The sequence below is a fragment of the Aphelocoma coerulescens genome, chromosome 6, assembly GCF_041296385.1.
Source record: "Aphelocoma coerulescens isolate FSJ_1873_10779 chromosome 6, UR_Acoe_1.0, whole genome shotgun sequence".
Classification (NCBI taxonomy): domain Eukaryota; kingdom Metazoa; phylum Chordata; class Aves; order Passeriformes; family Corvidae; genus Aphelocoma; species Aphelocoma coerulescens.
In genome coordinates, this window is record NC_091020.1 from 20,342,397 (window position 1) to 20,355,798 (window position 13,402).

The following is a 13,402-nucleotide window of genomic DNA, read 5'->3' on the forward strand; positions in this document are numbered from 1 at the left end:
TTGTTAGGTTTTCTTTCTGTCAATACCCATTTATTATTTCTATAGCAGCAAAAAAAGTTATTATTCAAAGAGACTCAGAACAACAAATGATAAGTATTGCACGGGTAAGTCCCTCAATAATAAATGTTTGTGTCTCATCCCCACCACAAGTATTTGTCATACTGATATTACACGACCTGTCATTACAACTTCTAGAATTTCTGACTTCCCTGAAAAAGAACTTAAACCATTTTACTATGAATAGTCTACAAATGTCCATGCTGGGTTCTCTCAGTATTTTTTTCTTTTTGTGTACTTAGTTTCAGGATCCTTATAGATAGCAGTGTTGTAGAGAAGAAGTAATTGACTTACTTTTTTTTCTTCTTTTGAGAAACCAGCATAACATGCTAGCATGTTAAATTAACAAGATGATTAAGGAAGAAAAATTCTGTGAAAATTTTGGACTGTTTTGTATTTTATTCTTTGAAGGTGTGTTGTCATGGAAGACCAAGATTCAACTGTATACTTTCAGGTCATGAAAGAGGTACTGCTTCTGGGCAGCCTCTTCAGTTCGGAAAGAGGCATTGTCTGCCTCCCTCAGTGGTAATTTTCTACAGGTGACAGGTGATACTCTTTTCCTCAGTGCTCTGTGTGGCAGCACCCCCACCTGGGCATTCCGGTCTTGCTGGATATGCCTTGTGAATAGGTAATTAAAGCACAAGCCACTTTACAGAATCTTATAGGCATATTTTTAACAACTTGGGAAGTAACAAAAATTGTTGCACAATTGCCACCTGCTTGTTAAACCTCCCAATAAGTTAGTTGAAACATAGTGTAAATGGTATCTGCAGTAGGAAAGAAATTTCTCTCCATCTCCTAGAAGATACTGAAGCAGTTAAAATGTTAGGGAAATGTCTTTAATGCACGATACTGAGCAGTTTTTACAGTTAACAAGTGTGTCACCTTTTTTTGAAATGAAGATATTGCACGTGTAATGTTTCCTTCTCATTCAAATAGCAAAGCCTTGTGGATAAAGTCTCTCGAAGACAGAAGCCTGACATGAATATGTTATTCCTAAATGTGAAAGTGAGGAGGACACACCTTGTCAGTGATTCACTTGATGAGGTAACAAAAAAATATAATTAAACTGTGTGTTGCTGCAGAGTAGCTATTGAATTTAGATTTCAATTCAATAAGTCATATTTAAATCTTTTGCACTAAGAGATTGGGAATACCACTACATAATACTAAATAAAAAGAACTTCATTACTGTCAAAATTGCAGTGCTGCAGACAGATTGGGTTAGACATTTTGAAATTCATTTCCTATGCTCATACTGCTCCATAACTAAGCCCATAACAAATATACATGCTCTGCACATGGTCTGTATTTGTGTTAGTAATTTTTGTGTTAAAAATACAGTGCACAATTATCAGATTGTGTAGGACTTAATTCCATGAAGCAGCATGAATAGGATGTGACTAATCACTAATGAGGTTTGTTCTGTTCTAATTCTTTGAATTTTTTATTCTTTTCCTTCTCTATCCTATAAGAATAATTTTAGGCTTTCTTTTCTTGAATTCTTAACTTGATTTTAACTAATTCATCACATTCTTGAATGTAATTGTTCCTTTTTTTAGAAATGAAACAGGTGTTTCCATTAAAGTAGGCAATTGTTCAGTATCCACTGAACCTTGCTAATTAACATTATTTAATGAAATTTAGTTCCGTCTCTTTCTCAACACTGAGAACAGCCTGGTGATACTGAAGAATAAGTCCAGGTAGTGAAAACAACATCACACAAATTATGATTACTCATGTCAGAAAATACAAGTTTAAGCTTTATTTTCCTATATTAAAACCTGTCTATTTTGGCCTTTTCTCCTATGAAGAAATATGATTGGTAGTATTGCTTTCTCTCAGGCATTGTAGTTTTTTTACCACACTAAAATAACCAAGAGCAATTTCAAAAGTTTTTATAGTCAAAATGTTCTCCTATTTATTTCTGGTGCTTTCTTCTACCCATCTCAGAGATGAGTAAGAACATATTATACATTCATATTCTCAAAATTATGGGGAATGGCATGTGGAGAGGGAAGATGTATTACTTTTATTTCAAATATTAAAAAACAATTTGCAAAGAAAAATGACTTCAGATAATAGCTTGTTTCAAATAACACCAATAACTATAGTTACAAAATTTGTGTAATAGGAATTTACTTGAGCTGCTAGCAACATGGAGATTATTTTATCACATGAGTACTCTTGACTGGTTTAAACACTTGCTCTGGAGCTGGACAGTAATTAATGTTTTAAAGAAAACTTGTATGGGGACTCAGTCTGAAAGATCACTGTTAATTGTAAAAGGCTGTAATATAATTATTTGCAGGGGTTTTGTGGTGAAATGCTGTCTCTTAGGGAAAAGCAATGAAAAGAGCTTGTTACCATTGTCTGAAAAACAGTTTTAAAAAGCAGCTGATACTTGCTGGCAGGAATCTTACACAGAACCAAATGGTGTCCAAATATTGAAAGTTTATCTTACTCCCTTATTTCTAAATATTTCCAAATTGTGTCTAATTACTTTTTTAATTTGTCATTTCTTCCTGGTAGCACATCTTCTGTAAAAGGTAGAAAATTATACAGGTCTGAAATATTCCAGACAGACTCAATTCATTACATCTAATTGCTTGTTAAGTCTATTTGTACTCCACCTAACTTCTTCTCAAGCCCAGAGAGTGACACCACGTGCAAAGTAGTTGATGGTGTCAAGTAGTCATAATCGTCTTGCTTCGGCAATTCAGTCATTGTTTTGATATAGTTTTGACCTAATAGTAGAAAATTATGCAAATTAATAGTTTAGGCAAAGCAAGAGCAGTAGAATAGAGGCTGAGGTGTGTTCTCTATGGCTAGAGGTAGTGACAATATGTTAAATCTTCTTTTTCTTCTTCCCTACCTATTTCACAATAGCTAGCAAGGAAGAAGGCAGATCTGAAAAAGAAGTTAAAAGTCACATTTGTAGGAGAAGCTGGTCTTGATATGGGTGGCCTGACAAAAGAATGGTTTCTTCTTCTGATTCGACAGATTTTTCACCCAGATTATGGTGAGTCCTCATAAATACTCTTAAGTACAATGTGAAAATTTGTTCAGACTCTTGTGTAAGCACTGCTCAGCAGTAATAGAAAAGTCTTTGCATTATAAACACTGTTTTCAGTACAAATCCAAAACGTAGCCTTGTACTAGCTATCAGCTATGAAGGAAATTATCTCAGCCTAAACCAACACAATGGTTTAGCAAATATTCAAGTGGAGATAAGGCCAAATGTATTGGTTTATCATCTACCATCCTTCACTATTTCTTCACATGTTGCATTTTCTCCTTCTGCCCTCAGTTGTCTTCATATTGCTAGTTTAGGGAGTTTTCCTGGTTTTTGTAAGTAGCTGCAGTTGGATGCTGTTACTTTGGTCAGTTCTGGCAAACTGCTGACCTTGGTCTCCCATGTATCAATGGGGGTTTTTCGGTACTGATAGTTGCACTGAGAGTGCCTGCAAGTTCTGGTACTGTTTCTGTGATTAGGATAGGTAGAGGTTAGCTTTTACTTGAATCTTTGTCATCATATTGTCTGTTTGTGGTATCTGTGTGGCCAGTATTCTTAAAGGGGTCTGAGATAATCCCAGGAAAGAAAGGTCTTTCAGTTAGGAGCAGAGACAGTATAGGCAGGTGTGAGCCTGAATGAAAAAGCCTCCTCTGCTGTTACCAGGACCTGTGAGCTTGTAATGACGTGTCATGGCCAAGGGAAAAAAAAATAAGACTTTTTGGTTAAATAGGAGATTGTAAGACATGAATGAGCAGTCATAAACAAGCAGTTCCATCCACTTGTGTTATAGTGATGTAGATGGATCTGGGTGAGTTTTATTCACCACTCTAATGAGCTTTCCTCGGGGCGTGGATACATTACTGATGACTTAGTGGGTTGAAGTGTTACCAGGATGGCTTTTAAATTGGTTTCCAGCGACTTGAGCATAACACCTGAAAATCATTGGTAAATGCAAGAGCTTGCCTGTCTTTGCCTGGAAGTGTTCATGTCCCTTAAAATCATGGTCCTTTGTTGTTTATAGGACTACTTCTAAAGCTACAGAATTTTAAGTCATAAATATGTCATCATATCTGCTGAGATTGTTATTTGCCTGTACCCTTTTTGTAGTAAAAAGGGGTCTGTGTCAAGACATGACATTGGTGATAGCAACCTTAATAGGAAACAATTTATCCTGCAGAAAGCGTTCTGTAAGTTTGACAGTTCTGTTAGTAAAAATACTGTCAGCAGAGCTTGGTAACTGATGAGTTTGGAAACATTCAGAGTAATATATTTTTTCACTATCTCTGGCAGGCATCCTTACTTTAAAGTGTAAATTCTTTCATTGTTACGACTATCAGCCAAGTGTGGGAGGAGTTCAGAAATATTCTTGTCCCTTGGAAAGGGACTGTATCCTCTGCTGTCTTTAATGTTGAAGATGCAAATAACATGTCAGAAGCTTGGAAGGGAAAATGTCACTGTTACTACCCTTTCCAGGTTAACTGATTCTTCAGATTTAGCTGTGGAATTTAAAAATTCTTAATTAACTCCGCTGTCTGCCTGCTTGTGTGTTTTGCAATGCTTTCTTTATCTTGGTTTGGACAATTAATAAATGGGATTCAAAACCTACTTTGTTCCAGCATCCCTATAATCTTTTAGTGTGTGAACCTTGCTCTGCCTTACATGCAGCTGTTCTGTTGTTTCTGGTAATGGCAGTGTCTAAACCTTTTGTGATGTGCACCTTTTTGAGCTGGAGTTCAAAAGATAAGTTGCTCAGGAGAGTGGGGGGAAAATCATGAAGGCAATTTTTTATCTGTAATTTGTCATAAGAACTATATGTCCCTGAGACAAGTTGGATTTTCAGTCTTTGTTTTTTTATATCAAAAGGACTTTATTTTTTTCATTTAAGTATTTTCCACCAACTTTATCTTCAAACAGAGATGCAGTGAGCTATTGCTTGCAAGATGTGCTTAGAGTATTCATTGCTTTGGTTTGTACAGACCATGGCAACAACAATAATAAACTTGGCCCATTCCATCCCAACAAATTGAAACGGTCCATCACGTTTTATCCCGATTACTTCTGCATTAGAGGCACGCTTATGTGGAGTGTGTCTTGCTTCTCTGAGCAATACTTCCTAGGCATTTCAGAGCTGTTATCTGCTTTCATTATGTAGGATTTTACTTTCTGCCACTCTTTAAAACAGAATGTTCTGTATCTGATGCAAATAGCAGTCAAACTCGTCTATACTCATGATTTGAGTAGGATCTAGCTTGTCATTTAGACCCATGAGTGGCTTTTTTAGGGTACATGTGGTTTGGGGCTTTTTTAACTTTTCTGGTATAATTTTTTGATAGAAAGTATGAAACATACCCCTTTGCTGATAGTGTGTGTATAACATAAACCATTTACAGTTTTCTGTTCCAAGAAGGTAAAGCTTATGGTATTTGTATCATGGGATTCATGCCAGCATTTTTAGGGATTGTCATCTGCTACTGACCTAGGAAGAAAGGAGGAAATAAGTGGGTTTACATTGCAGTAAGTAAATTTTTGGTTAGACAGATAATGTTTATGGCAGTACAGATGCTGGAGTGCAATGAAGAAACAGATTGTATAGACAGTGGAGAATATCCACAACTGGGGGCCCTGAAGAATGTGTTGCGCCAGCACCCAGCAGGGCTGGTAGGCTTGAGCCCTCTTGCTTGCTTCAGGCTTGGCACTGTCCTTGGTGCTCCCTCCCAAGCACCTTCCTGCAGACTCCTGCCGTGGTGGGAGCAGGGTCCTGGGAATGAGCACGGAGATGTGGGCACTCCGAGGAGCACTTCTAAGGGTGCATGGGTAAGAAAGGGGAGGCTTTGTGTGACTTCTTACAAAGCTCAGGCTTTTTAAGGGCCACGTTGCCGTTGTGCAGGCATGTTCACCTACCACAAGGACTCGCACTGCCATTGGTTCAGCAGCTTTAAATGTGATAACTACTCGGAATTCCGCCTGGTTGGAGCCGTATCCTTTTCTGTCCGCTAGAATGTTCCGAACGACAGCCATTCGATGAGCTGGTGTGGGGAGGAAATAAGGCACTGGCTAGAGCTCCTTCAAAGGTTGTATATGCACCTGTTTTCCGTTTAAAATGTATTTTTTTCAATATTGTTCAAGCAAGTGAACTAAAAATAGGAAGAAAATGGTGGTGTGTGGGTATGTGGTACATTTCACAGTCAGAAAATGCTAAATCAATGTTAAACATGCAACTTCTTTGTGTATAAGTTGTAATTTTTTATGTACTTAAGCCTCTTGAGTTTCTTTCAGTAGATGTTAATATGCCTGTGTGCAACAGTACTTAATTTAAGTCCCCATTGAGCAGTATGTGGCTTTTGCCTATTTTATTACAAAATGGAAGCCACATGCTATTTTGAGCACAAGTTTATTTTCTAGGTTTTCTATTGCGCTTGTATATGAAAACCTGAGACAAATGATTTGTGGTAGTATATGCTTATAGCTCCACTGAGATGAGGTAATAGTGTCCATTTACTGATTGCAGTTGGATCAGATGATGGTTGTAGGTCTCTTCTAACAGAACTATTCTATTCTTGTGGGAAGTTGAATTGAGATAGTTTCAAATTTGTTTCATGGGATGCACTTAAATGTGCTAATGGATGAGCTGAAGTACCAGTGCAGGTTTTTCTTAATGCTTTTAGATTTACTTAAAAGAAATACTGCTTTTTTGAGCTCTCACTAAAAAATACATGTTGATCTTTCTCTGTTTTAATAACAATACTTCGGAAAAAATTATAGTAGAAATGCTTGTATAGACTATTATGAAGAAGATTCTCAAGCATTCTGTCAATGTGCATCATTTGAACCATGTTAACCACTGCTTAACTGTAATGCAAAACTGCATTTTAAATTGTCAGTCCAGAAAAAATTAAATAATTTCCATTCCTTCTCATTGTTGAGCATGACTCTTAAAATATTTTTTCCAAATTGCAAAAATACTAACTATAATAAGGATGTGTCAGATTTGCCCTTAACATTTGACATATATAGCTTATGGGACTTGCTGTATATAACAGCATCACCTTGGATATTCGTTTCCCACCTTGCTGTTACAAGAAATTATTGAGTCCTCCCATTGTTCCCTGTGATCATAACACACTTGTAGGCATCTGTGGTGTCACATTAGATGACCTGTTTCAGATTATGCCTGTAAGTATTACATTTTTTAAGAGGAGAAATTCTTGATATAAAACCTGATTTATTTTTATTTAATGTTTGAGTTATGAACTGTTTGAAAACAGCTTTTTTTTCAGCACAGGCTGATAAAGTCTCCTTTTTTTCTGCTGAAAACAGAAAATCTCAGTGTTTTCTAGCATAGCATGCAGTTTAAATGCACGGCTTTTTCCAAGATACTTTCTGTATAAAACAATGCTTCTGGCACATGTTTGCAAAGTGCATCACTTAGTTTTGTAGATTTACTAACAAGTTATTTTTCGTATTGCAGGAATTGGCGCATGGACTAAGTGAACTTCTGTCCTATGAAGGCAATGTTGAAGAGGATTTTTACTCAACCTTTCAGGTCATTAAGTGCACCAACCATAAGTGCTTCTCAACCTCGTTCAGTGATTTTTCCCAGTGTTAAAAAGGCAGTGGAGTGGCTCATTGCTGTGTGATTGCTGATGGTTTGGAATATAACTGCACAGAGATCAGCGCTTGCTCCAGGGGCAGCGCTGCCCAGGGTCTCTGGCTCCACGATGAGACTCTGAGCTGTTGTTCCCTGGCAGCATGGGTGGATCCCAGTGCTCACGGCCAGGGTCACTTGGCCAGCTGCTGGTGCATTTCCAGCTCTTTGCTCTCCTTGACACCACCACCTTGCAATCAACGACCAGGCTTGTGAAATTCATCTGGCTGCAAGACAATCCCTTTTCTGTCTAACACAGAAGATAGTCAAAGCCTACTTGGTTCTTTTATGCATTTTGTCCAGGAAATCTCACTTCAGCAGTAGCCTGTTTGTACAGTTTTGCCTGACCTGTGTGTTGTAACTGCTAGTTCAGTTAAGGAAGTCTTCTTCAGTTACTCCTTGTTTCAGAACACACGTACGAGTTAATGAAATTTCATATTGGTGGTACTTAGCTCCTAGGTGAACTACATCAGAACAAATACCTTCTTAACTGTAATTGCTGTTCCTATACTGTTCTTTTGTATGAAAAACTCTATGGCTCCAGAGACTGCAGGTCAGTTTGACATGCCACTATGAAACAGGGTCAATATTCTTTGAATACTAATTTTCTGAGCAATGTGTTGAAAATTATAATATTTAACTTGTAAAAACCTCACAATTCTCAGAATTGCAGCATTCGCTGAAGAGAGAGAGGAAATACATGACTTAATACAAGCTTTGTTGTTTGTAAGTGTAGGAGTTTATTTTCCAGTGCTGACCTTGACTCCTCTTTTTCTGTAGGTTTTTCAGGAAGAATTTGGTGTTATAAAATCTTACAACTTAAAGCCAAATGGAGATAAAATTCCAGTCACAAATCGGAATAGGAAAGGTACTTCAGTGTATATTAACTACACATACTTTGCAGATTTAAGTTTGTCCTTTTTCTCCTTTCTATAAGCCTAGGTTTTCATTAATGAAATGTGAAAATGAAATGGCTGTAGTTCTTTCTGGTATGCCTACCAATTTAATGGTATCTAAAATTAAATGCATTCATTTTTCATAATTCAGTACAATTTTGGAAAGCAGAACAAGTGATTGATTAAAATTATTATAATGTAACAATTTTTTTTTTTTTTAGAATATGTGCAGCTCTATGTTGATTTTCTTCTCAATAAATCAATCTACAAACAATTTGCAGCTTTCTATTATGGATTTCATAGTGTCTGTGCTTCATATGCATTACTGGTAAGAGTAAAGTGAAACATAACTCTTCACTTCTATTTCAAGTATTTGACAATGACTTAACTAAATTAAAACAAATTGCGCTGGATGATTTTAAGACTTGGAAAGAGTCTTGATTGATCAACAGACTTGATTAGTCCAACATAAGTAGAAGAAATGAATCAGGTAATCAACTACTCTCTGTAGTGTTTTATTGAAAAGAGATAAAGCTCCAGAAGACAGGTTTATTACTATGTATTCACAGACACTTCGCAGGCTCTCCTGTGAATGTTTACAAGGTTTCTTTGTATTCCCTACATTTAGGAACTGCAAAAAACTGTGTCTGAGGGCTCCTGAGTGTCTCCTCTGAAAACATCTATTGCTTTTTGCAGGAAGAACACTCAGTGAAGTTGAGATTAAACATTCTTCTACTTTCAGTCCTGTTTGGCTGTTGGAATGATTTTGTAATTTACAGCATCCCTTTTGCACTGAGAAAGAAGAGGCAGTTTCAATTTGCCTGGCATTTTCTAAATTCCAGTGACACCTGGCAGCAAAGCAAGTTTTGCCCAACCACAGGGAAGGTTCTGGAAGGACAGTGAGATTCCATTGAAATGCCATGACATGCGTCCATGCAGCTTGATGAAGTGGTAGTAAATGAATAAGTAGGTTCTGCAGGTGTAAGTTTAGTGGGTATTAAACATGGTTTATTGTTACAAGGATTCACTTTGCACAGCAGTGTGTACAACTAAGAGTCAAGTCCTGTCAGCTTCTGCTGCTCAGCTACCCACACTAGGACTTGTCAATGAAGTGGAAGTTGAAATCAAAATTGACATCAAGACCCTCCCTCAGGATTCCATATGTACAAACTTCATTTTCTTCCTGACCCATTTGTAGTCTGATCAGATGACAGGCAAGTCAGTGTAATAATTGTAAGAATGATGAAGAAATGAAGAGCAAAATACGCTGAAATATTGTGTTACCCTGTAATTAAGCTTTCTACTATATACAGCAGTAAGAGATTCTTCAAAGTGCTGAGGGATTAATTTTTCTATAATCAGTGTGTATCCAAGTTAGAGACTTAAAATGAATGATACTCTGTTAATTTTTCTATAATGACAAAATAAAAATTTAATCTAGTAGCATAATTTCTCATCTTTTTAAAAAAATTAAACATTTTTTCCTTGATTTATGGCAGCTACTTCGTCCAGAGGAGGTTGAAATTCTTGTGTGTGGCAGTCCTGAACTGGATATGTCTGCTTTACAGCGAAGTACCCAGTATGAGGGCTACCAAAAAACTGATCTTACTATACGGTAGGACTGGGTTTTTATTCTAATTACTGAGTTTAAAACATCATGGAATGTTAGACTTCCAGCAGTAATCTCGTCAAGGATAATCTGAGAATGACTGAAGTTTTAGAAACCTATTTCCAAGTAACACAAGTACACTACTAAATTAACATAAGTAGGAAGAATCAGATAATGGTATGTGTTTACTGAATATCCTTAAAAGATTATGACCACATTGAAGTAGAGTAGTTTGAAAAGAAAAGCTCCAAATCCTGCATATGAAATCTCAGTATTTTTATTATCCGATCTTCTAAAAATACTTTTTTTACCCAATTCTCTTTGATACTAAGGACATTTATATTAGTGAATAGAAGGCATTTATATTTTTATAGATAAGTGGCTTGAGGCATCTTTTGGTAAGACATCATTCCAAAATTAATAAAACATTGTACTTGTCAATTTGTTGGGAATTTAACCTTGTGTATTGGGGTACTACTGATATCCTATATATTAATTAAATTATTGGTAAGTGATACTCATCATGTAGAACTTGTGGTTTTATTATCATCTTCATACTATTTTTTTACTATGTTGCATCTTTCAACATTTTCTTCTCCCTCTGCCCTGAGCATAGATACTTCTGGGATGTAGTACTTGGATTTTCTCTTGACCTTCAAAAGAAGCTGTTACATTTTGCTACAGGAAGTGATAGAGTACCTGTGGGAGGAATGGCTGATCTGAATTTCAAGATTTCAAAGAGTGAAACATCCACTAATTGGTAAGTAATGTTTTGGATTTTTAATTTTTTTTTCATTAACCTGTTTCCTAAGAGCCCTTATTGCTCTTGAATATCTTTTTAAAGAAGAGTAAACTAATGTGCTGAAACATAGATTTAGAAGAAACGTTAAGATTTTAGTTATAGGCTAGCTGTGTTGAAATTAGTTTGGATAGGATGGAATTTGGGCCCAGCTAGAGTTAAGAGAGCTGGACCTGAAATGAGTTTAAGATGTTAGTAACTGATTACCAAATAACAGATGATCTGTCATTTGTATGTTTGCTTAGCTGTGCTTAGAACGAGGAATAGAAACAGTGATAAGTTGGTGTAGGGAACAAGGACAATTACCAATTTCCTCCCTGGGTGGGAACCCCTTCAAAAGTCACACAGGAGGAAACTTAGAGGCCCCTAAAGTAATTAGGATTGTTAAAGTTCAGAGAGGCGAAAAGGTCAAAATGAGGAAGATGAGTTACTTCATCTTTTTAAGACCACTGACCCAATTCAAGACCACCGACTCAATTCAGGACACACACTAGGGAGGCTTAATGACATTTAAGCTCATTTCCATACAAAGCGGCAAATGGGAGGTGTTAATGTTATGAATATGCATTTGTATTTCGGATATTCATAATATTTGGAAATAAAAGCTCTCATGTTTGCCTGGATCGGGGTCCTGCATCTTAGGGAGCTGTCCCACGCAGTGCCTGGCGCCAAATAAACATACACTTTGGAACTCTAAACTGTTGGAGAGTTTTTGTCTGTCTCAGTTGGATATCGGTATTAGATCAATATTCATATTTTGGTAAACGAGTGCAAGGACAAAACTGCATGGACTCCTTTAGTTTGCCTTCAAGTATACCCATTTATTGATTGCATAGATTTAAAAGTTGTTTTTCCAGTGAATGTTTACATTTGAGAACAGTAATTATTTATAGGGATTATTTACATGTTTTCAATTCAAATAAATTATGTATTTAATCATTCCTAACATGGCACCTGACCTAATGAAAATATACCTTGAACTACCATGAATTTTTCTGAATTTGTTGAGTTTGATGGTATTATCACAACCTCTGCAGTTGCAGAAAATGCTTGCATTCTGTCTTGATGGTCTAAACAAGAATTTCAGCGTGTGGCTGTGAGGATGCAGCATTCCTTTAGGGCCTCTGGTGAGTGGCTGGTACAGAAGGTGCTCAGAAGATACAGGAGCAAAGCAGTCTTGCAATTTCATTGTGATTAATTTGTTCATACCAAGTTCATACGCTTCTGGTAGCATTTTATTTTGTGTTGAATTTACTTGGGATACACTTTGCCATTAGTATTTTTCTTCTTAAGACTGGAGAAAGTCAGTTTAAGCGATTTGAAAACTGCATAGAAAAACTTGCTGCTCTGACGCTCACTGTGAAGCAGTAATTTCTGGCTTTATCTAGATTTCTCAAACATTTAGAGTAATCAAAATACTTAAATGGAACTATATTTTTCAAAGTCTGAATTTTGCTGGGTTTTCTGTGAAGAGTTATCTAAATGCATAAACATAATAAATTTTGAGGGTTTTTTAAATTGAATTTATGTCATTACTGAGGTATTTCTATTCCTTTTCTCAATGAGCTAATGACTGGTTCCAGTAACATTAAAGGAACATGAAGATCAGATGAAAAATGAAGAAAGTCAAGTCAACATTGAATCACTCTTTATGTTCCTTCTGTAAATTGTTCTTTTTCTTAAAAATGAGAAAATGTGTTTTGAAATAGTGTGTATTTTAAACAGCTGTAGGTCTGTGTTTTGCAAGATAATTGTTGCTGTCAGACTGCCTGCACAGGAATGAATGTAGACACCATCATCATACTGCTCACACAATAGGATCAAAGAATTTAATAGCGATAAAAATTGTCAAATTAATAAAAGCTTCTCAACTTTCCAAATTCTGAAGCCATGACTCCAGTCCAATTAACAGATCTTTGCTGATCATTTAAAGGGCAGGGAGAGGAAAGTAGCTTGGGTTTCAAGACTTGGGGGTTCCACCCCCTTTTGAGAATGTTTGTCAGTGATCAAAGGCCAAGTTGGGGTCATTCAAAAGACTGAGGGATTAAATTAAAAGAGATCTAGAGGGCTTTTGAGTCACATAATAAAATAGGTATGTCCTGATTTAATACATTTTTCAGTGTGTTTTCCAAATGTCAGGTTGAGCTTCAGCTCGTTGTCTTTCTCCTGTCTCCGCCCCTCAAGTAATCTGCTGTAGGAGAAGTCTATATCCTTGACTTATATCCATGTGTGTCCTCCAAGTCACTTGAGAATTTAAAGGGCAAGGAGTTCCTGTAGCTTTTTATCACCTGTGGTTCATCAACTCAAGCTACTCTAGGGAGAAATAAAGTTTCCAGTGTTTCAGTCAGGCATTCCTTAGTCCTACCTGCAATACGTATAT

The 13,402-nt window shown here is 36.6% G+C and overlaps 1 protein-coding gene across 3 annotated transcripts in view; it reads left to right on the forward strand.

Moving 5' to 3' along the window:
• HECTD2 (HECT domain E3 ubiquitin protein ligase 2) overlaps positions 1-13,402 on the forward strand; it is a 35,237-nt gene that overhangs the window by 18,744 nt on the left and 3,091 nt on the right. For 2 of the 3 annotated variants that reach the window (XM_069019663.1, XM_069019664.1), the window contains 10 exons: positions 8-104; positions 997-1,104; positions 2,947-3,079; positions 5,961-6,049; positions 7,088-7,246; positions 7,542-7,616; positions 8,499-8,586; positions 8,836-8,942; positions 10,114-10,229; positions 10,840-10,983. In XM_069019663.1, coding sequence (XP_068875764.1) covers positions 8-104; positions 997-1,104; positions 2,947-3,079; positions 5,961-6,049; positions 7,088-7,246; positions 7,542-7,616; positions 8,499-8,586; positions 8,836-8,942; positions 10,114-10,229; positions 10,840-10,983 — 1,116 coding nt within the window. Of the gene's footprint in view, positions 1-7; positions 105-996; positions 1,105-2,946; positions 3,080-5,960; positions 6,050-7,087; positions 7,247-7,541; positions 7,617-8,498; positions 8,587-8,835; positions 8,943-10,113; positions 10,230-10,839; positions 10,984-13,402 lie in introns of those variants that run through there. The other variant, XR_011151753.1, reaches the window with a different exon arrangement.